Raw genomic sequence first — 27,762 nt, 5'->3', positions numbered from 1 at the left:
ACACTTTTTTCTTAATTACACTAATTTTAAAAGTGTGACATTAATCATCTTTTTTAAAAATCCAATATTGATTTACTTTGTAAAGTGAAAGACCTTTTGACAATCTGTCTGCTTTAATATAGCTGTTTTATTATTTTGGATTAGAAAAAGGTATGACTTAAATGAAGTTTAACAGTATTAAGTCATATTTATTTTTATCTCTTTATATATAGCTTTTCTCTCTCACATATATTTAGCAAATAGCAACAGGTATCCAGGTTTAAAAATAAAAGTACCTGTATTAAAGTAATTGGTGCCTAAAGAATACTGATTTACTTGGTTGATGGTTGTGTAGTCTGTACAGTCTGGCGTTTGGTAGACTCAAGGTCTATCCTAAGGGATTATTTATTTAAACCCAGCAGCCTTTTTTGTGTGCCCCCTCTCCCCATTCTATGTTTTTATTTGGCTCTTTTTTTTTAAGTTTATATTTAATTTTTAAAAATTACATATATTTAATGTATACAACATGCTGTTTTGATATACATATGTAGTAAAATGATTACTACAGTCATTAATTAACATTAACCTTTTTGTGTGTGGTGAGAACACCTGAGATCCACTCTTTTAGCAAATTTTTCAGTATATAATAAGGATTAAAATGACTTCATGTGCTATTAATTTGTCTAAAAGTTTAAGGCATTTCCACATGACCCCAACATTTTGTCCTTAGTACAGCAGTCAAGGATGACTTTAAGTGCTACTGGATCTACGAAGTATGTGTGGGAATTACATAATACACATTATTTTGGGAACATGATAACGTGTATCAGTGAACAGATAAAGGCAGTGACTCAGTGATGTAAATATGCCACTGGGTCCCCACCAGTCCAAGGGCAGGCCACCAGTGTACCAAAATCAGGGGCAGGTTAAGTGGGATTAAAATGACAAATGGCCCACTTACTCTTCCTTCTTCCTGGTCAATCCAGACCAGGTTAAAAATAACCTGTATCCAGACAATTTGGTGCAGAGATTATGCCCAAGGGGCTGCTGTGCACTGTCTCAAGTAAGACATTAATTTTGATCTAGACAAGCTTTCTTTTTGTTCATTATAGTGTCCAACAGCCATTTCTTCCTTCTATCAATTTAAAAATATAGCTGCTATTATGAACTCATTATTTTAACAAATATTACAACTTGCTTTTCTACTACTTATATCTGCTGTGTACAATACCATTTTTCTTGTCATGGAAGCTGTTATAAAAAGATGACTTAGGGCTTCCCTGGTGGCGCAGTGGTTGAGAGTCCGCCTGCCGATGCAGGGGACGTGGGTTCGTGCCCCGGTCCGGGCAGATCCCACATGCCGCGGAGCGGCTGGGCCCGTGAGCCATGGCCGCTGAGCCTGCGCGTCCGGAGCCTGTGCTCCGCAACGGGAGAGGCCACAACAGTGAGAGGCCCGCGTACCGCAAAAAAAAAAACACACAAAAAAACCCATGACTTAAATGGAGGTTTGTATTATGTATACAGTAACACATAATTCTAGTCTACTTCTTGCTAATATTTCAATCTCCTGGAATGACAGAGCTGTATTTGGTCTTGGGTTTGCAATTCTATTTTTACCTGGGGATTACCTCAAAACTTTATATAACAGTAATACTGATATATAATAAATAATTAGGTATATTTTGTAGCAACTTATAGTTCTGAAATGCATTCCCAGTTATCTCATTTGCATCAACATTCCATAAATATTTATTGATCACAGACTGAGTGCTAGGCAGTTAGCAGGGCAGCTGTTATTATCCCCATTTGATATAACAAATACAGATGTTAAGTGAGGTGTTCAGGATTACACAACTACCAAGTGGGGAAGCTGGGAGCTGAACCTGGGCTCCTTGCTGAGAGGCAGTGTGGTGCCCTGCTGCACTGGTTTAAACATCTGCTCTGCTGTGTACTAGCTGTTTAACCTTGAGCAATTACCTAACCTCTCTATGCTGTGGTTTGTTGTGCAATTAAGAGTGTTCATAGAGCACTTACAACAGTGCCCGGGAAGTAGTAAGCATTAGGTGAGTGTTTACTATTATTATTTGGTGCTTGACCCAGTATTCTTTTCTACATTATGCTGCCTGTATCTCCACATAGGTGAATAGACTGTTTCCTCCTTTCCAGTGGAATTTTTCTGTATTTCATAACTGTTAACTTCATTTGGCAAAACTCACTATACATTTGTCCTTTGGCCTGTATTCCTAAAATGGTGTTTTTGGAATATCATACCTTTTAAAAAACACTCCCAGATTTACACTCTCATTTTCTAGAACACTAAAAATTGAGGCTGATCCATGTATGAAGAGATTATTAGTGGGCAACTCTTTGAAGAAAGGTATAGTTAAGTCTTAGTAAAATATAATCGCAAGACATCATTTTAAGAACTTGGAAGAATTTACTTTTTCCTATGTGTATGTGAGTACTATTGTAATCTGCAGCTTCTGAAAGTTTTCCAGCAGTTTCTGTAATCACTATGAAATTATCTAGTAAATAATTCAACATGTCTAACAATCGGATAAATACCAGATATGCTTTATTAAGGCTCCTCAATTACTACAGAAAATTTTAAATCAATTGTTTTTGTTGAAATGGTCCTGGAAGAAAACACTTATTTCCTCCAAAATCTTATACATTGATTACCTGAATATTTGCTAATGATACCCGTTTTTATAGTTTAAATTACCTTACTCAAAGTACAGCAGAGGGGTAACCTAATCCAAGAGAGAAAACTGAAAGCAAAAAAAGTGAAAGACCTAGTTGTTCTTCTTTCTATAATAGGATAACCTATGTTATTAAGCATTGTTTGGTTTGTATGTTGAATCAAAGGCAAATTAATGATGGCACTTTATTGTGAATTTTCATCTTACAGAGTTTAAACATCTTCCAGAACCTAAATAAACGCCAGTTTGAAACAGTTATTCATTTATTTGAAGTTGCAATAATAGCAACTGACCTGGCTTTATATTTCAAGTAAGTACAGGACTCCCTTGTACTCTGTGTGGTTCTGCCTTCTGTAAATGGTCCGTTGCCTTAAAGTTAAAAGGTATTTATTTACACACACAGTTCTTTTCTTTTTGTATTATCAATAGAATACCCTTAAGATGCCTGATAATGAATTTACTAGACATCTGGAAACATATTTTAAAAATCTAAGCCCCTAATATTAGTTTATCTGAAGAAATTTGAATTAAAGAATATGCAGCAAGGTAGGTGCACTGCCAGAAGAGCAACGCTACAAAACCTTACGAGGTGACTTTTGTCCTGGTGAATTCATCGTAGTCCACGATGTGGTATTTAGAGCTGCAGGCTCAGACATTTGCTCCTGCCAGAGTCCGAGAGCTGAAAAATCTTGGTGATACTGATGCACATTAACAAACTCAAAAAATGCTGACTTATATACAGCAGAGCACTAACCCTATTTATAATAATAATAATGATTACCAAGGAGGCCAGATACTCCAAGCTTCCGCACAATTTCTTGTCGGTGAATTATAAAGTTTAAAATGTATTAGAATAAGGTGAACTAGTTATAGGATCTAAGTATTTAACAACTTGGATGGGCAGTATTAAATTGTGCCTCTCTGATCCTTCTTCATTAAAAATTTATGTTAAATAGTTCAAACATGAAGACAGATATTTAGAAATATATAACTGATATCCAAATAGCTATAGCTCAGATTCAACAAATGCTAAGATTTTGTCTTACATCTTTCTTTTTTTAAGGGGAAAAAGTGATGCAATTGAGGCATCCCATGCCCACTCTATAATGAAAACCCTCTCCCCTTCTCCTTCGTAGATACCACCATCCTGATATTGCTGTGTATTCATCCTTCCCATTCATGTTTTTATATGGCATTAAGTGTGTTTAAAATTTTTCCATAAATGGTATCATACCGTGTATACCTTTCTGCAGCTTGTTTTCACACAATGTTTTGAAGATTTAGCTTGGTGGTAAATGGAAATCCAGTTCATTCTTTATATTTTTTATTTTTTTGCGGTACGCGGGCCTCTCACTGCTGTGGCCTCTCCCGTTGCGGAGCAGAGGCTCCGGACGCGCAGGCTCAGTGGCCATGGCTCACGGGCCCAGCTGCTCCGCAGCATGTGGGATCTTCCCGGACCGGGGCACGAAACCGTGTCCCCTGCATTGGCAGGTGGACTCTCAACCACTGCGCCACCAGGGAAGCCCTAGTTCATTCTTTTTAAATGTATATTCACCTGTGTGAATATACCATAATTTAGCCATTCTTCTATTCATGGACATTTAGATTATTTCCAATTTTTCATCACTGCCTACATTGTATATCCTTGTATATATATGAGAGTTTCTGTAAAGTACATATCTAGAAATGGGATTGTTGTAGGGTTTGCATATTTTAAATTTTATACCACATTGCAAATCTACTGCCCTCCTGAGTAGGTATGCCAATTTAAACTCCCACCAGCAGCATACAGGAGTCCCTGTTATCCCATATCTGGACTCTTCTTGATCTGGGCTTACTTAAATCTATTTATTTTGTTAATCTGAGTGTGAGATGGTATTTTATCGTTCATACTTGTATTTTCATATCTTTTCATATATTTTGGCTTCTAATTTTTTGTTGGTTTTATGCATTACAGTGTTTCATCACAGCCTATGGCCTTTTATGTTATCTTTTTTTGTCACATGTAACTCTTAGTTTTAATGTATTCAAACTTAACAGTTTTTTTCCCTTTCTGGCTGGTGCTTTTTCTGTCTTAAACCCTTTCTATGTCAAAGTTACACAGCCATTCCCTGTTCCGCTCCCCTTGCCCCTTTGATCCACTACATGGACATTTGATGAAAACTGGGAACATAAAACCTGAAAAACATGCATTAAAGACACTTTATCTCTGGTCTTATATGCTAAAATTGTTGCACAGCTGTATCTTTTTTAGGAAGAGAACCATGTTTCAAAAAATTGTTGATGCCTGTGAAAAAATGGAAACTGAAGAAGAGGCCATCAAATACGTAACCATTGATCCAACCAAAAAAGAGATTATCATGTGAGTAGTCAGAATTTTATTTCTCTTTTGGCAAAAATAACTTGTTTTATATTTCTATTTTAACACTTCTTGTTTTCTTTTAAAGGGCAATGATGATGACTGCGTGTGACCTGTCAGCTATAACCAAGCCCTGGGAGGTACAAAGTCAGGCAAGTAGTTCCCCTTTTCTTTCGCATACTCGGGCTCTGTCTAGGTCCCATGTGAAAGAGAACATGAAGGTATCAGGCAACCTCAGAATTTAATGATAGCTATCAGTTATATGACTATATATTTTGTAAGCAATTATCTTCATCACCCTGGTCTTGTCCTCTGAAACAATAGGTTTATAATTTACAAAGAAGAAAAAGGAATTTAAGAAGTTAAGACAAAAGTACAATGTTCCCTGTTGGGTTTCTGTTAGTGCAGAAAAGCAAACAGCTTTCAAGAGCTCACCAATGTCAGTGGGACAATAGGTCATTTGGTCAGGCCCAGAACAAAGCAAATAGAGGGAACCTTAGAAAGAAAATGCTTTCTGAAAAGAATTCCTTTATCACTGGACTGGCTGTAAGAAGTTTATATACAATTATTCAGGGAGTGTCTGCATTTTTAATAGAGGAGATAAAGGACGAGACAAGGATGAATCATTAGTGCCTTCATCTGTCAAGGGTGGCTTTGCACTTACAGTCTCCTCTTCAGTGTGCTGTCAGTTACCAGATGGCACTATCTGCAAGGTCATATTTAAGGGCGTCTTCCAAGGAAGTTCTTCCCCAACCTTGGGCAGTAAGAGTGGGAGCCATTCATTTACCACTTGGTTTCTTACTAATCGATGAAAGAAGCTTCTCTTTCTCCCTCAGTTAATTCACAGGGAAAACCCTAAGCAGAAGAGGCCAGAATTCACTGGGTTTGACTATAAATGTGGATTTTATTTGTAAAGACAGAATAATCGGAGCCATCAACCCCCAAGCCAAACACTTGTGCTCCTTCTGCACTGACTGCCTGCTCTTCCTTCTCTATTCTTTGTCGACATCATCACCCACGCCAGAACCTGGGGTCTTGCTTGAGTCCATCTCCCTCATTTCAAAACCATTCCTGTCCATCACTCTTGCTACCACCTTAGTTAATACTTTCCCTTTTTCATCAGAACTACGGTGGCAGCCTCCTAAGTGATCCTCTCTTATCATGAACTCTCCGACCTTCCTCTGAGCTGCTGCTGGGACTGCTTATAAATAGACCTCTGCTTGGCCACAGCATTGCTTAAAAGCCTTCTAAACTCCCCAGTGCTGGAGGTTTTCAACCTTTTTTAAAGAAAGAAGCAAAGTCTATTTTTCTCACACAAAAAGTTGTACAAAGATCACTTTATAAAAGAGAAAAAAGTAAAGTTACTTTCGCTTAAATTTCTCTTGGCATCTATTTTTGTGCCACTCATGCACTTTGGAGGGACCCTATGGCTCAAGAATAAGTACTACTGGCCCAGAGAATCAGGTTAAACTTCCCAGCAGAGCTTACATGGCCTGTCATTACCTGTCCTTAACTCCTACTCCCCAGTTTCTTTCTTTTCACTTTCCCATGTCGCCGCCTCACACTCTAAGCTCCTACTCACACAAGAGCTGGATGTTGGGGACTTCCCTGGTGGCACAGTGGTTGACAATCCACCTGCCAATGTAGGGGACATGGGTTCGAGCCCTGGTCGGGGAAGATCCCACATGCCACGGAGCAACAAAGCCTGTGCGCCACAACTACTGAGCCTGTAAGCCAAAACCACTGAAGCCCGCGCGCCTAGAGCCTGTGCTCTGCAACAGGAGAGGCCACCGCAATGAGAAGCCCACACACCACAACGAAGAGTAGCCCCCACTCGCCGCAACTAGAGAAAGCCTGCGCACAGCAATGAAGACCCAATGCAGCCAAAAATAACTTAAAAAAAAAAAGCTGGATGTTGAATTTTATCTGTACATAGTCTTCCCCCTCTTCTTTATCGGCAAACTACTAGTAATCCTTGATGATACAGCATAAATGCAACCTTCCTTATCTTTCTCCCTTCTCCTTGATCCACAGCAGTTCATACTGTTACTATTATAGCACTTACCAAATTGTTTACATGACTGTCTTCGTTAGACTGTGAGCATCTTAAAGATAAAGGTCACATGTTACTCCTCTTTGTAAGCCTGGCTCATGCCAATGTAAGGCAGCTAGCAGGTGTTCAATAAACCTGATAAATACTGGTTTTTAAAAAACTATAAATGAACCCTCAAATATCCTCACACCATAATCAGGTGAAGTTGTTCTAAACTGTGCACGTATGTGCACAAACACACATGCAGATACATGCTAGAAGCTAAGAGCTAAGCAGGACAAGAGGAGGATCTGGGAAGCTTTAGAGCATGAAGCAGAATGTAATGGAATTACAATCTCCCATCTCCCCTTTTTATTGTTGAGAGGTGGTGGCAACAGCAAATAGGAGACAGGCACTCCTAGAATAAGTCTACCACAGTGAAGTAGGAAGAGAAATACCCTTTTCCCATTTAAATATAATCTGCAAATGACATCCTTTTAAAACCAAAGAGCACATGGTATGACAACACCTCAAGCATTAATTATAAATTTTATCCTTAAATGTCACAATAAAATGCAAACAAGTCACTTTCATGAATTATGTCATTCTTTTCAGGTAGCACTTCTGGTTGCAAATGAATTTTGGGAACAAGGAGATCTGGAGAGAACAGTGCTGCAGCAACAACCAATTGTAAAGACCTTGACATAAAAATGCACTACTTATTTAAAATTATCAATACAAATCAGTCTTTTTCACTGAACCTCAGAAAAAGATCTTTAAAGAATTTATTTCTCTTTCTAGCCTATGATGGACAGAAACAAAAAGGATGAACTACCTAAACTTCAAGTTGGATTTATTGACTTTGTTTGTACTTTTGTATATAAGGTAAGTAAACAAATTGATTATCTGAGTGAAATATGTCATCTTCTGGATGACAATTTTTCTTTCAAACTGTAACCGAAATCAAAGCCATCCTCAAGGAAAGTCATTAGGGGTGTCCTTGTTTCTCCAAGGTAGTTGGAGGTATTACCTTAACCTCTCATTCAGGGGTGGAATGAAAGGTGAGAGAACTCAGATGTAAGCAAATGGAACAGACTTAGGCAGGAAGGAAAACAGCTACCTTTCCCACTTCTGAGGCACTGAGTTAATCTCATCCTAGCAGCTCTGAGCGCTGTAATAATTCCTTAGGGCTCCTTCTCTGCACATGAAAAGTATTAAAAATGAACTATATGATCTAAGAAGTTTCTGACCTAAAATTCTATCTAGGAGTTCTCACGGTTTCACAAAGAAATCATACCTATGCTGAATGGTCTTCAAAATAACAGAGTGGAATGGAAGTCCCTAGCTGATGAGTATGATGCAAAGATGAAGGCAAATGAAGAGAAGAAAAAGCAGGAAGAAGGAAATACGACTGAAAAAGGTAAGATGGAATCTGTTTTGACTTCTTGTAAAGTAGCTGAAAGTCAGGCGGAGCTTAATCTCACGACAAGAGCATAAAAAGTAAATGCAAACAGGAAATTTGCTTTACTGCACACAGACTGGTAATTAGAAGAAGTTGATTAGTGGTTTTCAGCGTTTTTTATCCCCCTCAAACAAGATCTTACTTTGTAATTCCAGGTGGAATTGATTGGTCCAGTTGAAGTAGGGGTTAGGTTTCTTCATCCACTCTAGAATATGGCTCTTGAGGTACCTCTGCAGAATACTGAGTTTTTAGAAATAATATGAAAACCATACAATCAGTGGGATCAATCAGGATTAGGTGAGAAAATAATTTTAGTCCTAACATTATGCATTAGCCGTGAGACTTTGGGCATCTTGCTTAACCTGTCTGAGCTTAATGTTCCTCTCCAGATAATGAGACGGTTTTACAGATCTCCAGCCTCACTTCCAGACCTAAGAAAGCCCGAGATGTAAAGCTGGTCAGCTGATTGGGGTGACCTGACCGGTACCCCGAGACTTTGCCTATGCCTCAGATGTCTCTACTTAGTGCTGTTTATCCTGATGAAATTTTTACTCCTAAAGTCACTCAGTTAGGTTGAAGATAATCTTCAGAAAGCCTCTGTTAAGATGCTTAGGATCACCTATTAGTTCATCAGATGCCTCAAACGTCATCTGGAAAGTGGAATACTAATATCATGATTTTATATTTTGTCTTAAGAGCTCAACACTCAAAAGGTTTTGTAAGAAATTCTTTTTGTTTAACAAAGAAATCATCTCTATCTGGAAAGGCCCTGTAAAAAAAAGATGCAACATTCTTTTTAGATGGTTCTTATATTTAGTGGTATTTTAAAGAATTCATAGAGGGAGAAAGCATTTTGCTTAAAGGGTTAAGGATATCCTTCAACAGAATAAAAACAGGAGTTACTGACTCTGGGATATATATCCATTTACATATTTATTGGGTGTGTAGTCTGTACGATGGGGTCCTTATCTCCTAGAGCTTACCACCTGGTGGGGGAGCTAGACAAACTATCAAATGAACAATTGATTATCTAACTATAACTATCGGAGGAAGCATGAGGTATGTACCTGAGGCATCTGGGAAGACTTTCCTAAAGGATGCTTATGCTAACCGTAAGACTACATAATCTTTGCCTAAGCAGAGAAAGGAGGAGGAGTTGGAGAGGAAAGAACAGAATGTGCACAAAGGCCTTGAAGTGGAAATAAGCTTGGTGCAATTAAAGAACTTAAAAACTGGTGTAGCTGGAGTCTAGAGAGCTACAAAGGCAGGCAAAGTGCCAGATGAAGCTGGGAATGCAGGAAGCTCTGCCAGACAGTGTGTTGCCTTGAAGGCCTTGCTAAGGATTTGTCCTCCAGAGAGCACTGGGAAATCCTTAAAGGGATTTAAACAGGAAAGAGAGAACATCTGATTTGCACTTCAAAAAGGTAACAAAAATGGTCATTTTTACTGGGCAAGTGAAAAGAAAAGGTATTTCTTAGTACAATTCATCTTTACCTCAATTTTATGATGAACAGGTTATCAAGCCCTTTAAGTGGCTCCTAACTTTTTTTTTTAGTTTTCAGTATATTGGATATGGATCTTCTATCCTTATTTACATAAAAAATTACTTCCGAATTTTTTTCCTACTACACTGAGAAGTCTCTGTAAACTAATATTATTTTATCTCCAGGCAACAAGCTTTGTGCTTGGCACAAAGCAACAACTCAGATTCCCGGATTGCATAGTTCAGTGGTTCTTCTGTGAAACTGAGACGTTAACTGGCTAATCATTTATTAGATTTTATTTTCTAAATGGACTAATTCTGAATATGAATTCAAGTTTTTAAATGGTCAAACCCTTAGTACTTGCTGTAGGTTAAAACTATGAAGTAGGCTATAAAGTTACACTAATATTAGGAAAAAACACTGTATATCCACTGACTCCCAATAATACTGCTTTTCTCCTTTTTACTAGCTGCAGAAGATTCAGGAGGTGGTGGTGATGACAAAAAGTCCAAAACATGTCTAATGCTGTAATACAGTCCAACTGGTCTAAATTTCAAATATTGTTTCTACATTTGAAGACAACAAGAAAACATTCAAAAGAACATCAGCAAATTTCATTCATCAAACCATCAAGTAACAGAGTAAGAGAATCTTCAGAAAAGCTACCCTGTGACTAGCATGAGAAAATACACTGCTAGCCTAAAAGCCCTGAGGGTAAAATAAAGTTCAACAGAAGTGCAAAATAAGACAAAAATAAGTGCATTTTTGGTGCCAATTTGTTTTAAATTAAAAATAATATAATCCTGAAATTAGTCACCAATTTTTTCTTTTTAAAGGTTCTTATTAACTGTATTCATTTACTAGGGCTACTTACAGCAAAATGCCCCAGACTGGGTGGCTTAAACAACAGAAATTTATTTTCTCACAATTCTGGAGACTAGAAGTCCAAGATTAAGGTGCTGGCAGGGTTGGTTTCTTGTGATGCCTCTCTCCTTGGCTTGTCAATGGCCATCTTCTTTCTCCCTGTGTCTTCAACTGGTCTTCAGTCTTCCCTCTTGTGGGTCTGCATCCTCATTCTTCTTATAAGGACACCACTCATATAGGATTAGGACCCACTCATATGACCTCATTTTACCTTAACTACCTCTTTAAATGCGCTATCTACAAATACAGCTGCATTCTAAGGTACCGTGGTCAGGATTTCAACATAGGAATTTCAGATGGGACACAATTCAACCCAAAACATTAATAATAATGATTCACACCTCACATCCCTTCCTGAATCAAAAGTCTCTCGTCAACATGTCTTAATGTAAGAGTAAATAGAGTATAGAATGTGTAACATATGTAAGTACTATATAAGAAACAAAGAAAAAGGATGTTAAATGTTATTCCATCTGAAATGCTTCTTTCCTCCACTTTTTACCCTTGATAATAGTGAAGACCACACCACTTGTAGCAGCTTAAAAGTACATCATCATCCTACACCCATCCTTTCCCCCAAGTCTGAAATCAATTATTTTATGTGTAACTAAGAATACATTCTTACATTCAGAACTATTCTTCTCACTGAAAGAATTATCAATTTATAAGACACTACCTGGATAATCCTAATGCAAGTTAAATCAGCTAATAAATATTATGCATTATTAAGAAGCATGTGATTTGATTATGCAAAAACTTTACTATCAAAAACAGTTCAAAAGGACTTTTAACAGAGATTACTTTTAAAAATGATTACTAGGGAGCTTCCCTGGTGGCGCAGTGGTTGAGAGTCTGCCTGCTGATGCAGGGGACACGGGTTCATGCCCCGGTCCGGGAAGATCCCACATGCCGTGGAGCGGCTGGGCCCATGAGCCATGGCCGCTGAGCCTGTGCGTCCAGAGCCTGTGCTCCGCAATGCGAGAGGCCACAACAGTGAGAGGCCCGTGTACCGCAAAAAAAAAAAAAAAAAAAAAAAGATTACTAGGACTGTCTACCAGGAATTCTAAATACTGACTTGTCAAGAGAAACTAATCAACTACTTCTACTACATGGTACACACCTGTACATCAGAGAAGATTTCTTTCTTATCTGTAATGACCAAATTATAAAACAGACCAAATATTTATACCACAGATTTCCTTGTAAAACATATCTAAATTATAATGAATTGGTCTCTGAACCTCAAATGTTTTGTTATAGAGAAGATAGTGTTCAGTTTTAAGCAGTTGAGAAATCACCATTTGTTATATTTTTACAAGTAAGTCACTTTAGAATTATAAGATTCTTCCTCTCACATTAGAATATAAGGTTCACGAGAGGAAAAATTTTTTGCCTCTTTTTGTCTGCTTTGTTCACATTGCTATGCTCACACTTAGAGTAGTGCCTGGCACAAGGTAGGCACTCAGTAAACATGAATGAATAATATTTTGAATAAATATTGTAACAAACAGATATAAATGAAGAGTGCCTGGAAGTTAATAAAATATCTTTAGGGAGAAAAAAACTCAATATATACACCCAAATGATCGTTGTCTATATGTTATCACCTTTGGTGATATATGTACATCTTATTTTCATTGCTTAAAATAATTTTGAAACCACACTTCTAGGATTATTTTAGAAACTGTATAAGAAACCCTCTTCCTTTAAGCATTATATAATTTTAGACCCCAAAATATCAGTCAGCTCAAACAACTTCCTCTCCTCATTCACTAGAAAACGAACTGAGGGGCAGAGATGAGGAGGTCTGCAAAAATAGGAACTTTGCTTAAGAGCAAGTACAAGAAAGCATAACTTTATATCCCAAACCTATGGTCCGCTGAACACCACTGACTACGCTACAGCCAAGATTAAGATAGGTCTGCTGGAGAATTAATGTTTAAACTCTAGATAATAGATAATCAGCAAGGGCCTACTATATAGTACAGGGAAATCTACTCAATATTCTGTAATAACCTATGTGGGGGAAGAATCTGAAGAAGAATGGATATATGTATATGTATAACTGAATCACTTAGCTGTACACCTGAAACTAACACAGTGCTGTAAGTCAACTATACTCTAATATAAAATAAAAATTAAATTAAAAGAAATCTTTAAACGCATCATCTTGAGGCCTTTTCAAAGACTCCTTTAAAATATGACTCCCATTATCTGCCATTGTGTATGAATGGATTAAACACTGATTACATATAATGATCTAAATTTATAAATGAACTTAATGTCCATAAACCATACTTGCAATACCAAATATATAGATCTATTTTAAAAGGGTCTTTAAATATTCTTCCTAGTCACTGTTTAGTTTTGCAGGAATTTTATTTTCTGATGACCAATAAACTATTTTTATCATAAAATGTTTTAGCTTCATATATTCTATTACTAATATCAGTTTTGCTGCTGGACATTTCAATACTTTCCTCAGAAATCAAGATTCTTTTTCACTAAAAGTTGTGAGCTGAAAACGACAAAACAAAATTGTTTACTTATCTGTTGGTTAATAAACCAACACTGATTTACCATTTTCCGATGGTTTAGAAATGACTGCATAATTATTTCCTAGATACTTTTGTAGCACAGTGTCTCACACATAACAGAAGCATGATATTTAATGAATAACAACTGTTTAATAAAAAGATAATCTCTGATACTATTTAAAAATAAGATACTATAATTGCCTATTTTACAGTTTAATGCCAATCATTCCATGTTTAAATGTCATTTAAAATAGCATATCTTCAACAAAATAATTGGAATGGTACAATCATTTTTTACAGGTCCTCTCTTACTCACCAAATCATGCATCTTCTCCTCTATTCATCTCTTGGCTGTTTATAAAAATGGGTCTGACCTTTTGAAAAAAAAATCAGTATATCCTTTTGAAAATTTGATGAAAACTATGGACCCTTTCCCCAAAACACACACATAATTACAGAAGTTTACACATAGATTCTAGGAGTGTTAGATTTCCTGAAGCACATCCATTGACTCTTGTGGGTATGAACCCCAAATTAAGAAGTTACATTTTGGACTTCCCTGGTGGCACAGTGGTTAAGAATCCCCCTGCCAATGCAGGGGACATGGGTTCAATCCCTGCTCCAGGAAGATCGCACGTGCCACAGAGCAACTAAGCCCATGCTCCACAACTACTGAGCCTGCTCTCTAGAGCCTGCGAGCCACAGCTACTGAGACCAACTGCCACAACTACTAAAGCCCATGCACCTAGAGCCCATGCTCCACAACGAGAAGCCACCGCAGTGAGAAGCCCGCGCGCCGCAGCGAAGAGTAGCCCCTGCTCACCGCAACTAGAGAAAGCCCAAGTGCAGCAACAAAGACCCAATGCAGCCAAAAATAAATTTATAAAAAAAAGTTACATTTTACAATATATCTCTGCATATAAATATATCCATATGTGTATGACTGTATCTGAGACAAGCTCTATGCACACAGTATTGTTCAGTTAAATTATGTTACTGTATAATCTCTGCTAAGAGTCAAGTTTCATGAACACATCTGCTGTTTTAGACTACTGGAATCTCATTTGGCCCCCTGTGGTATTAATTTAGTTTATAATAAATTACCCATACACTGGGGAATCAAATTTGATTAATAACAAACTCCGTTAAGTGGTAGAGGTGAGATGGAAGCAAGAGAAATGTAAGGAAAAAAGGAAAAGGCAGCTAATGACAAACTAGGTACTCAAAAGAGGGGTACTCGAAGACATACTTAATCTACTTTGTAATTTTGTGAAACCCCAATAATCCTAAAAGTTTAAGCTGAGGCAAGGGAACGTAAATGTGAATCAGTGGGGGAAAAAAAAACCCTACAAAAATATAGGCACAATGGATCTCTGTACTAGAGGATGTACTAGGTCCATACTTTAGGAGCTACAGATGGAACAGAGTTGTAGACAAACAACTGAAAAGATATACAGGGAAAAGTGCCTCCAATAAAACTGAAAAACTTCCAAAGCATCTGACATCCTGAGAGTAGCTGGATTTTTATTTCCAAAGACAAACCACTCAAGTTGCAACTTGTAGACAAAATTTTGTGAAGAGTTTCAAAGTATACTTTCACATTAAGGAATGTACGCATCCCTCTTCCATCTCACAGAAATAAACCTTGAAAATATTCATCAAATTCTTCTTCCCTATTTAAAAGAAAAAATATACAATTTGATTAAAATCAATTAGAGAAGAAAATTACTAGGTGACACATTATATGAAATTAATAAAAATATTTTAATCCAACATATTTGCTGATTCTTTTGTATAGCAATATATTTCATGATTCAGGTATAATTCTTGGTTACCCCAAAGATGTTAAAAAAAATAAATAATGCAAAAAAAATAATAATTCTTGGCTTCTAAAATAATCATAACTATACCAAGACTGATTAAATTGAAAATGCTGTATATGTTGGCACGTCTCCCTAAATGTACTTATTACCTAAGATTTTACTTTGAAGTACTTTGTGAAATGTCATTGCTTCTCTTTACTTTTTGGTTAACTTTATAACTTACTCTGTTCATTCTCATTTCAAATTATAGCCTGATCAAAAAATGAATGAAAAAAACTATTTTAAGGAAAAATACAAGTCTTACTCCTAGGAATAGGGACAATCTGCTTAGGCTGCAGATTTTATTACTCTGAGAAGAGTACATACGTATCTGTAGCAGTGAAGATTATGTCTAAAACAAAGAACAGAACTCTGAAAGGAGATATTACACTATAATGTGTTAAAATATTATGAAAATTGTAAAGTACTAAATAAACATTAGTGCTAGGAGCCACAGTAGTAATAGCACAGGTTTTCAAGTCAGACAGTGTTTTTTAAGTCCTAGCTCTGTCAGTTATTTGCTGAGCAAGCAAGTTATTTAACTTCTCTGGGCTCAGTTTCCTTATCTGTAAAATAAAGAACATCACATTTCCTCATAGAGCTGTTCTAAAGATTAAATGTATGTACAATTGCTTTTCTCCCTTCTGGGAACAGAGAATCAAGCTGGACAAATTCTGTGCACCAGTCTCTTCAGAAAATGTTCTTTTAGATCAGAGATTCACAATGGGACTCCATCATTTGGCTTTAAATAATTGTGAATGCCTAGAGCCACCACAACCATGTTCAAATTTTTAAAAAATTAATTCCAGAATCAGATAAAGTTGATTTAAAATTACCTACAATTTGGTATTCTCCTGGCTACTGTCCCTTTTCCCAAGCATGACAGCAAAATGCAGTAGAATTTTTTAAATTGTAGTAAGAACTTAAATATATGAAATTAGCTGAATTTCTGTGTGAACTTAGATGTCAGTACCTGATGTCAAGTTTTTATAAGGTCACAAAGAGCTTTGGATTATGAAACCCCTCTTAGGCTTTATTCATGTATCTTTACTGCCAAAAAGGTGAGCTGACTCCAAGACCTGTTCTGTCATTTTCAGCTCTTCAAGGGAAAGTTATATGGTCAAAAGTTCAGTTGATAGTTTTACTAGGATAGTGATACCTTTTTTATAATCTGATCTATAACGACGACTCATTTGGGAATTCTTTACTTGGCTGACAAAAATAAAGGTTAAGGTCATAGAAAAAAACTAATCTTTAAAAAAAAAAAAAAAAAAAAAACACTCTTTCCAACACACCTGAATTCTATTACACTGAGAACATATTATATAATTAGCAATATGTTTTATAATCAGCTTAAATTAGCGAATCATGATTGATTCAACAGGTCTCTTATTATGAACCAATATGCCTAGAGTAACAAAATGGGACTAAAATTTATTGAGCACTTACTATATTGGTAGGTATTGTGCCAGACCAGGTGCTTTACATTCTTTATTCTATTAAATCTTCACAATAAACTCTATGTAGTAGGTATTATTTTATCCCCTTTCAACAGATAAAGCTCAAGTGGTGAACATCCCAGTATATGAGAAGAACTGATAATATTCCAGCCTATATGCAGATAGCTCTTCAATCAATAGAGAACAATGCATGTGTTGACTTGTGTATCTCTGGGGTGTAAGGTGGCTGTTGGCAAGAAAACGTTTACACCTGTATATATCTTCAAGGGGCTCCCCTGTATAGGTTTATGATAATAAGAATATCATGGATAGGCTGCTCTGGAAGCTAGTAAACAGTATCTCTCTGAAACAATAAAAGCAAAGACTAGGGGGTCATCTGTCAATGTGAGCTGAGGAAAGATTTACTCACCAAGAGGGAGCTGGACAAGTTGGCTGTTTATGGCCATAAACAATGGCTGGGAATACACTCTGACCTTAGCAGGCTAGGTGTTCCTTGGCTTTAAAAAGACATTCATGATGCTAAGTTTTTCATTAACTGTTATCAAAAATGGCTGTGGTCAGAGCTTCCTAGACTGATGTAGAAGGTATGCATTATCACTGTCTATTAATACTATTATCAGGACTTACTGTGATTTTTCATCTGTCTCTGGTAGTGGGCCCTTCCAAAGTTCAGATTCTGAAGTACTTCCTTCCTCATCAGAGCTTCCTGTTCATTGAAAAGAGATTTTTTAAATGTGCACATTACATTTAAAACACATTTTGAACTACCCACCAATGCAATTAAATAAATTCCAGATTTACCTGTGGTTTAGCTTCAACTTTTATGGCTCTCTGAAAATTTAATGCACTTTTCCAGACCAATAAATTCTTTTGAAAAATAATAAGCTGATATATACCAAAGAGCCTCAGCAAATAGACCAAGGATTTAAAGTCTCATGGGAAACTTCTATAAATTATACTGAGTTAAAGTAACAATTCCAATATTAACTCTATATTATAAAGGAATTATCTCTTGTAATACAGTTGTCTTTAATTTAGTTTCTTATTTTTATTGATCATACAAAAGACATGCAGGGTAAGATTTTTGTAGAGTATTTACATTAGGATCAAGACCTTAAGAACTGAACTAGTATATAGGACTAGCAAGTTAAATTATGAAAAAAAATTTGTCAGACTTAAAAAAAAATTAATGCTGATTACATTAACTAGAAGAAGTCCATTTCAATGAAGAAACAGATGTTCTCATACATTGTTAGGAGTAAATACCATTTTCTTGAGGAAAATCTGGCAATATAGATCACTTTAAAATATAGATACCCTTTGACCAGCAATGCTTTTAGGAATTTAATTATTTACTTAGAATAAACGAGCACTCAGATATATGTACAAAGATGTCCATTGTATAACAACAACAGCAAAAGAAAACAAGTTAAATCCCCACCAATTAGGGATTAAGGCTTGGTTAAAAAATACTATACAGCTATTTAAAAAAACCCCATAGCACACCTGAATTACCATAGAAAAATGTGTATGCTATATCAAAATTTTTAAAAGTTACAGAAAGCAGGCATAGTATAATACAATTTGTATTAAAACATATCTACATATATATTATTATTTATATATGCGTGTGTGTGTATATAAATACACACACACACACACACACACACACACACACACAAATAAGTTTGTAAGGACCAACCAAACTTAACAGTGATTATATTACCTGTGGGCCTGGGATAGTTTTACTCTTTAAGCATTTCCAAATTTTTTTGTATTTTAAACAATAATCATGTATTACCTTTAAACATCAGTAAAAACAATAAATTTTATTTTTAAAACATAAAATAGACATGTTTCAAATGAATCACCCTATATTAGTCAACTAAAAATTATCAAATACTGAAACATGTATTATAAGACAATAAAATTATATGCCACAAAGTAATTATGTTAGCAAATAATTCCTCTCCAATAATGACCATTAGTCTGGAAAAGAAGTGACACAAATTTGGCCTGTCAATACAGAATGCACCTTAGTTAAACACAACACAAAAATAAAACAGTACTGATTTGCCATGATGGTTCTAGCCTTTTTTCCTGTTGGACTTTGATCCTTGAATCAACATGTTATGTCTGAACTTTGGTCCTAACTGAATCTATTCTAGCACAAATTCTAACGAAAACAGCAAAAAAATAAAAAAGGGAATGGGGGTTGTGCTTCTAACGATCTACACACAAAGATGATAAAATTATAAAGCTCTGGGAATAAGATTCCCACTCAACGACAGCCAGCACTGGAACTGCCAGTGTCCCAAACTGAATATGCGAAAAGACAAAAGTACTCTGCTTGGGACTTCCCTGATGGCACAGTGGTTAAGAATCCACCTGCAATGCTGGGGACACGGGTTCAAGCCCTGGTCCAGGAAGATCCCAAATGCCACAGAGTAAGCCCGTGTGCCACAACTACTGAGCCTGCGCTCCAGAGCCCGTGAGCCACAACTACTGAGCCCACATGCTGCAACTACTGAAGCCTGTGCACCTAGAGCCCATGCTCTGCAACAAGAGAAGCCATCGCAATGAGAAGCCTGCACACAACAAAGAGTAGACTCCTGCTTGCCACAACTAGAGAAAGCCCGTGCGCAGCAACGAAGACCAAAGACCCAATGCAGCCAAAAAACAAAAACAAAACAAACAAAAAAGTCTTCTGCTCTTATTTTTATGAAAATTCACTAACTGAGATAAAGAAAGCACAGAAAAACTAATTAGGCCTAGTAAAGTTATCACCATGGTGTTATCCTGTCAATGATGTCAGAGAACAAACCTACAAGGCCTTTGAAAGTGGGCAGCTAATTTCAAAAGGCCTTACAACCACCTGTTTTGTTGTTCCCTCTCAAGAGTACTGCCCACATGCCAGCTTTCCTACACCAGTTTTCTGGTAACAGACGATCCAGTTTTACTAAAAAGTACAATTAGTTTAGAATAACATTATAAAATAACTCTCTTTGAAAGAGGACATGCTGAAAAAGTGATCAAATATCCTTAGAGAATCAAATCTACAAGACTGGATTATATGACCTTTAAGGTCCCTTACAACCCTATGAATCTATTAATATTTAACTATGAATCTATAATACCTAATTCCATGAGGTTGACAGTAACTACAAATCATTTTTTTGATAACTGCTACAACCTGCCAGAGGTGGAAAGGGTACTGCATTTAGAACAATGGGCAACACAAAATGATGCTTGCATTTGTATCAGTGTCAAATCTACACAGTAATTATTGACAAGCGGGGATCAGAATTTAAGTCACTGACTCTGTACTGAAAGGGGAGCTTGGAGGTCCAGCCCTTATCCAATAAATGAACATCTTACTGTAATACTTCCAATAACAACTGGCTGTCCAATCTAAACACCTCACTACTTCCTGAAGCAGCCCATTCCTTTCTTCAGATAGTTCTAATTGACAAATTTTTCCTTAAATTAAGGCAAAAATCTGTCCTTGGGCTATTTTTATCCATAGACTCTAGTTATGCCAACCAGCCACCAAAAATAAGTCTCCTACATAGTAGCAGTCTTGAAAATATCTACAGTTTCCATGTCTACCTCCTTACCCCTTCCCTCTTCACTTTTTCCTAAGCTAAACATCTACGGTTCCTTCAACCTTCCTCCTATAACAACATTTCAAGTTCTGACAACACTTTGGTTCTTCTATTCTTGACCTGCTTTAAGTTTTCAATGTTCCTTTTAGAATGTAATGCAAATGTAATGTAATGCAAACTGCATATAATTTTCCCTATATGCTTTGAATAATGCAAGTAGATCCATCATCTTGGTTTTTCTGGATATTACATACCTAAATAACTTGGCCTACTGAAGAAGCGGCAAGTCGCCAATTATGAAAACAATGGACAGGTCAGACTTTTACAGACTTAACTTTTGATCTGACCCATTGTGAAGAACAAACACAAAATCTAATGTCCAGTATTTTCCTTTTCTCTGATATAACAATAATAGCTACAGATTATCAAAGATTACTTCATATAAGACACAGGCTTTACATGTTTATTATTTCACTTGACTGATAATATTCCAATGAAGTCAAGTCTCTTTATACCCATTTTACAGATAGAACTGAGACACAGATCAAATCATTTAATGTGGATTTGTGTAATATATCTGCCCAAACTGAGGTATAAAGAGTAGACTAGGGGCTTCCCTGGTGGCGCAGTGGTTGAGAGTCCGCCTGCTGATGCAAGGGACACGGGTTCGTGCCCCGGACCGGGAGGATCCCACATGCCGCGGAACGGCTGGGCCCGTGAGCCATGGCCGCTGAGCCTGCGCGTCCGGAGCCTGTGCTCCACAACGGGAGAGGCCACAACAGTGAGAGGCCCGCGTATCGCAAAAAAAAAAAAAAAAAAAAAAAGAGTAGACTAACTTTTGATTCACTGATGAACAGTTATTGATGACATAAGTAAAAGAGCAGACTCTGGAGTTATACACCTGTGTTTAATCGTAGCTCTGCCATTAACCAACTATTTGACCTTAGGCAATTTATGTAAATTCTCTGGTCTTGGTTCTCTTATCTGCAAAATGGGATATTATATGCCCATTACTACGATTAAATGAGGTATACAACTAATCCACTTGCGATTATGGCTGACAATCAATAAAAGCAAGTTAAAATTCTTTTTCCCCATAGAAATTGGGTTTTTCTTTATGGATCTGGTGTAAATAATCCATATGTTAAATGAGGGTAAAAGGGTAACTGAATATTATCCAAATGGAAATGAAATATATAATAGAAACAGCAGAATTTGAGTTGTAAAATTGCCAAGACCACCTAAGACAGGTCACTGACCACCTGAGAAGATATCTGGGTTTGGCAAACTATAACAAGGTACATGTCCCCTGCTTGAAATGGTTCTACTTCAAGAACCAATCTAAGCTAGAGATTCTTCAGGTTGGCTACAGTATTGTCCTCTCCCTACCACCAGAAGTTTGACCTAGCTGAAGAGGGTGAAGAGACTTAAGATTATTTCCGGGAAATGAGGGAGGTTTGAGAGGGCTGGGGGAAGAACAGTGGGAGGGAGAAGGAAGGAAGAGCAAATGAAAGAATTAATAAAACAAGTCAGTCAAGCCCTTTCCCCAAAAGATTTTTTAATAAAAATTGGAATTGGAGAAGGGCAATGGTTTTTTTTAACATTAAATAGGCCTTCACACCTCTCACTGCAACATATAGTTGGAAATTGGCAAAAACTATAAAATTTCCCATTTTAACCTGTGTATGCTTTCTAAAACTATATATACTTACTACCCCATCCTCAGATAGCTTAAGTCTATCGTCTCATGCCTGGCTATGTTCTATAAACTGTCAGGAAACTTAACCTAATGTAGAAGAAGGAGTTTACTGATAGATTAGGATTCACATGGGGAGAAAGGAAGTGTCAGTGCTTTAAGGACACTTCAAATATGTTGAAAACAAAATGGTATGAGTAAAGTAATTCATAAAGAATACGTTGTATTCCTAAAGTAGAGGAATACCTCCACTGATATCTCCCTCTTCATTAAATTTTTAAACAGTAAATATCTTTAAAATTCTATTTCTCTAAAATTTCTGATTACTGAACACTTAAAAATTCTCCTTAAGAATTATATACTAAAATGCTAATAAAGTTTAAATTGAATGGTGATTTAGAGCAATTACTATTTTCCTGAGTTTGCCACATAAATATATATTACTTTAAAATCAGAAAAAAATTAACTCTTAAGTTTATAAATTTACAAGTAAGGCTAGAAGTCTCAAATCTCTAAATTTCTATAAATAAGTCCAGATATTATAACATAAATTAGGTATGTTACTGAATTACACTTTGTTAGACCCTATTTATTGCAAGTTCTTTAAGAAATTCTACATCATATTACTGTTGAGATACAAGGTTACTGTTTGTTATATCACAAATGGATACCCCCTTTTATGAATCCACAGTAGATTCTGCTCTCAAAACTGCCTGGAAAAACTGAACACCCTGCGAGTTCTCGTTAATATTGTATGGGTACAATTAATCATTCTACTGGTGGTTTCCTTTCTTTGGTTTGGTTGTTAGGAAGGACAGTGACAAATCTATGATCTACTTTTGCAATTATGCAAGACTTTTTGGTAAATATTTGTCTGTATTAATTTTACCTCTAGCTTTACTTTCCTATTCTATCTTATTTTTCCATTATTTTGATTTCACCTTTAAAAAAATCTTATAGTATATATTTTTGTAAGTCATTGTGAATACTTTTTGGAATGTTGCAGGGAAGAAACAATAAAATTTGTAGCAAATATTCAATGAAATCCAATCTGATGAAAACTACAGGACTTACTAAAAATTGACCAGTAACAACCGTTGCTAACATTTGCTTTCTATGTACAAACCATATATTTAATTTGATCGATCAAAATCACCAAATGACAAGAGATCACTCAGTCTTGTGCAATATAAGCAACATTTCTTAAATTTTAATCCACCTCCCCAATTCTTTTTCTATCCCAACTTCATCCCTCTTGTTCTCTTCCTTCACACTTCATGATGTGAAGTTAAAATGTTTATCCACTATATTTACTGAAAAAAAAAAATTTATGCTCTTCTATACTTGACATAAGAAACTTTTAAATGTTCTAATATGGGGAAGAAATACACTTTTGCTCTTTTTTCTATGATTTTTCTCACACAGTACAAAAACAACAACAAAAATTTACATCAGAACAAGTTACAGTTTGTGGGAAACCTAAACTGTAAATAACTTGAATCTGTATACTTCTATTAAATAAAAACTTGATACTGTTGATAGAATTTTCTGATTTCACTGAGAGTGAATGTGATGAAAAACAAAAACAAAAAACCCAGCACTGTTTTGTCAAGAATCATCTTGCAGTGGTGTAACAACTATAGCTATAACTGGAATTCTTCCCAATAGTCTAGTGTATAGACTTGCAGGAAAGCACTTCACTGTCTTCTAATCTTTCCTGTTCCTTAGACTTATCTCCCTAATTAAAATGTTAGATTCTTTTAGGGAGGGGTGTTTTATGCTCTTGTACAGCCTGGAATACCTAGCACAAAACATAAAAAATAATGAACACCTATAAAAAAAAAATCTCATGTTGCTAAGACAAAAAACCCCAAAAAAACCCAAAAAACCCCTCATAGATTAGCTGCAATACAAACAATATTTTATCTACAGATGTTCAACATCTGAAAGCAGTTTACAAATAAATGCCTTTTCTTAATCTTTTAAGAAAAAAAAATTTAAAAAATCTTTTAATCTTTCTTAATCTTTTTAAGATCATATACAGGTGAGAATTCTCTGTAATTGAAAATCACACAAAAAATTATGTCATAAAACAAACATTTTCAATTCTACAATGGTTTACCCAGTGAGGGAAACAGAAAAAGTACTGAAGATCTATTAAAGTAATCTAAAAAAATCATCATTATACAATCTCCTGCAGTAAGACCTCAGGGGAAATATTTCTGAAGGCTGCTAACTCAAAAAAGAACAGAAAACAGATGGAGAGTAACAACTCCTCCAACCTCCCTGGACAGGTCTCATAATTAGCCCAAGTTGTAGCATGAATGGCCCCTTAAGGCCAGACAAGAGGGTGTGAGAACTACAGGGTCAAGATTCCAAAGGAAGCCAAGGCCTGGATTGCAACAACTGCTTATGTTGTTTCTTCACTCCTACTTATTTCCTAGTCATCAGAGAGCAAATAAAAACATAGCTAAACTTCCAATGGCAAAAGAAATGCATTCTTCTCTGTCATCTTCTCTGTCATGTAAGGAACAATGATACCTGCTTCCAAGTGTCTATAGGTTAAAAAAAGGACACAGCTGGAACCAGAAGGAAGAAGTTGTACGTTTGGGCTAAATGTTAAAGAGAAACCTGCTAGCAATTACAGCTGTCTGAAATGTAAAGGAGTATTTTGGATAATGGGTACCTTTTCCCTGGAGGTGTTGAAGCTAAAGCAGAACAAATACATGATAAAGAGCAGTGCATCTTAACCTTTATTGTACATATGAATCATTCTGGGAACTTAAAGTGCAACTCTGATTTAGGAGGTCTGGAGGGTCTGAAATTATGCATTTCTAACAAGCTCCCAAGTGATGACAATGCAAAGGACCATGTTTTGAAAGGTGAAACCACAGAAAATCTTTTTGATCATGATTCCAGGGCTGATCTCTGATGTTCCTTTCAACATTGAGAAATTGGTTGATTTCACTGACTCACTCACCTAACACTTACTGAATGCCTACTATGTGGGGCAAGCACTGTGCTTAGGAACTGGGGATAGAGAATTAAACAAGTCACACAGTCCCTTCCTTCACAGAAAAATTATTCCAAGAGTGATATGTATTTCTAAAGGAGAGTGCAGGATGCTATCAGAACGTGCTAAGAGGGACCTAATCTTGCCTGGAGGAGTGGGGTGAAGGGTGTCAGAAAATGCCTACCCAAGGAACTGAGCTTGGGGGCAGGATGGAGGTGGGAGGGGTAAGATCTTGAACTTCCTGCCAAGACAATTTACCTAAATACCCTGTTCTGTTCACACCTGCCAAAGCAGACTAGTCCTCAAAGTCAAGCTTTGATCTTTCTTACATTTCCTCTCTATCCATTCAGCTATCTAGCCATCCAATTATCCATCCATCCATCCACTTATTTAGCATTTTGTATGATGGTAACCTAAGGCTATCGGCTTGATGAGATCACACAGGGAGAACAGAGAGAATAAAGAGAAGCTGTGTAAGAGCCTTGAGCAATTCCAACAAGGGTAAGATGGAGGAGGAATTATAGTCAAGGGGCTGAGGAAAGGCTGAAAAGATAGGAAAAAGATCAAGAAAGTAATTGTTCTGAGGAATGCCAACAGTCCAAATGCAGCTGCGATATTAAGCATTTACTAATTTACTAACTATTCAAGTCTGGGCCAAATTAAGGTGGCCTGGCAAGAAAGTATCATATCAAGATCAACCTAATTCCAGATGATCGATCCCAGATGAGAAGATATTAAAGAGGTCTACATGGTTTTCCTAAAAGTTTGCTAAGATGTTGTCATTTTCTGCTTTATACCAAAGAAGCTGAAAAAAAGAACTATATCCTGTGCTCTCTGCTACGAAAGGTGCTCTGAATAAAGAGTATATAAGACACAGATGTCTCAATTCCACTCTGCTTTGGTTTTCTATCTCTGAAGTTGCCCTGAAACAATCTTCAAGTCTTTCATTTTCTTATTCTTTATTATTTATGCCTTACCTGTGCTAGTGGGGTGCTAGGGATAAAGCAATGAACACAGCAGACAGAATCCCTGTTCTCCTTGTGTTTTATGTAACTGTCATATGTGTAATGAAGGAAAAGTTCCAAGGTTGTGAAAGCATTATAAATGGGAGTCCTAATTTAGATTCATGGTCAGGAAAGGATCCCTGAGGAAGTGACATTTAAGCTTAAATCTGAAGGATGAGTTAGGATGGGACTGGAGGTTTTAGAGAGGAAGCAGCACCTATACAGTCCTTAAACAGAAAGAAGTTTGGCATTTTCTAGAAACTGAAAGGCTATGTGGGTGGAGTGTGAATGTAAGGTGAAGAGTAGTGATAAACAAGCCTTGTATGCTGGATCATATAGAGCCTTTGGGCTTTGTCCAGATATTGGTTATATCCTAAGAACATAGGAAATCACTACTAGATGGAGAATGGATTAAGGAGAGGGAGGTGGGATGACAAGACAGTGTTAGAATCAGTACGGATAGTATAGTAGTAGCCTAGATGAGAAAACATGGTAGTTTGGACTAGACTAGAGAGAACATGAGAAATACATACCCTGGGGGTAAAACTGATAGTATTTACATAAGTAACGAGAAAAAAAGAAGGCATCAAGGATAATTTCCCGATTTCCGATATTAGTTTTTAGGTTGACAGAGGTATCACCTACCGAAATATAGAACACTAAAGGAAAAACATCTATAAGGAAGATCACATGCATATATATATTATAATTTGAGGGGTGCAACCCCATCCCTAGTCCTGAGTATCCAGCTACCTAATTATCTGTTTTGGAGGTACTGAATAAACTTTTATAAGGCAGGGATTAGTTCTTCTTTAATTTGGAATATGCAATGATTAACATAGTATCATACTATGATATAAATATATTATATAATAGTAAATGCTACAAAATCCTCAGATATAATACACTAAATATTTTACTGGCACATGAGGATAAATAAAAATTTTTAAAAACTCAAATGAGATTCTCACACTTAATTAAAATTTATTTTGAAATTTGAAACATGATTTAGAGACAAAAAAGGTATTCTGTTTCAAATACCATTTCTCAATAAACAAGAGAATATCAGTATTTTTCCTCTCAACATCTATCGATTTTACCAAGTCAAAAACTTGGCAATACATATACTTGAATGTATCATGACATGTTAGAAGAAAAAAGTGTATGTAAGAACATAACGTATCTAATGATCTTCATAGCTGGAGCAAGGCAGCCCTCTCCTGTTCAAGTATTATGTTAACACAGGCTGGAATCTAATTCAATCTACCATTACCTACCTAATTTAAGTCCAATTCACTCTAAGTTATAGTCAATTTGACTCTACTTTATTATGGACTAAAAAAGCAACTAGCAGTAACCTTCGTAATAGCTAACTATGTACCAAGTACTATGCAAACTGCTTACATGCATTATCTCATTTCAACTTCTGAAAAATCCTATGACTTACTAGGTAAGATTATCATGACCATTTTACACATGAGAAAACTAAGGCTTAGCTTAAGGACTGCTGAGGAAGAAGTAGCAGTTGACTTGGATTTGAATTTAACAGTTATTTACTAATTGTATGTGCACAGCACCATGTTAGGTTCTGAGGACACATACATATCAACCTCTATCATTTCAAGAAGCTCATAAGCTAGTGA

At 36.3% G+C, this 27,762-nt stretch overlaps 2 protein-coding genes across 7 annotated transcripts in view; one reads left to right on the top strand and one right to left on the bottom strand.

The window, feature by feature from the left end:
* The window catches only part of PDE6C (phosphodiesterase 6C), a gene marked incomplete at its 5' end in the record, with an annotated part of 60,014 nt that extends 47,538 nt beyond the window's left edge, over positions 1-12,476 (top strand). The window contains 7 exons of one of the 2 annotated variants that reach the window (XM_079899652.1): positions 2,891-2,991; positions 4,936-5,043; positions 5,129-5,192; positions 7,688-7,762; positions 7,874-7,957; positions 8,339-8,492; positions 10,488-12,476. In XM_079899652.1, the coding sequence (XP_079755778.1) occupies positions 2,891-2,991; positions 4,936-5,043; positions 5,129-5,192; positions 7,688-7,762; positions 7,874-7,957; positions 8,339-8,492; positions 10,488-10,549 (648 nt within the window). In that variant the 3' untranslated portion in view covers positions 10,550-12,476. Of the gene's footprint in view, positions 1-2,890; positions 2,992-4,935; positions 5,044-5,128; positions 5,193-7,687; positions 7,763-7,873; positions 7,958-8,338; positions 9,272-10,487 lie in introns of those variants that run through there. The other variant, XM_079899651.1, reaches the window with a different exon arrangement.
* A 1,136-nt stretch (positions 12,477-13,612) lies between these two features.
* The window catches only part of LOC307174976 (protein FRA10AC1), a 42,955-nt gene continuing 28,805 nt past the window's right edge, over positions 13,613-27,762 (bottom strand). For 4 of the 5 annotated variants that reach the window (XM_079899655.1, XM_079899656.1, XM_079899654.1 and 1 more), the window contains 2 exons: positions 17,429-17,507; positions 13,613-15,152 (listed from right to left, as the gene is read on the bottom strand). In XM_079899655.1, coding sequence (XP_079755781.1) covers positions 15,110-15,152; positions 17,429-17,507 — 122 coding nt within the window. In that variant the 3' untranslated portion in view covers positions 13,613-15,109. The remainder of the gene's footprint in view (positions 15,153-17,428; positions 17,508-27,762) is intronic. The other variant, XM_079899653.1, reaches the window with a different exon arrangement.

This window comes from Stenella coeruleoalba (assembly GCF_951394435.1).
Source record: "Stenella coeruleoalba genome assembly, chromosome: 16".
Taxonomy (NCBI): domain Eukaryota; kingdom Metazoa; phylum Chordata; class Mammalia; order Artiodactyla; family Delphinidae; genus Stenella; species Stenella coeruleoalba.
The sequence above is the reverse complement of the archived record's forward strand: the minus strand, read 5'-3'. Positions and strand labels throughout refer to the sequence as shown.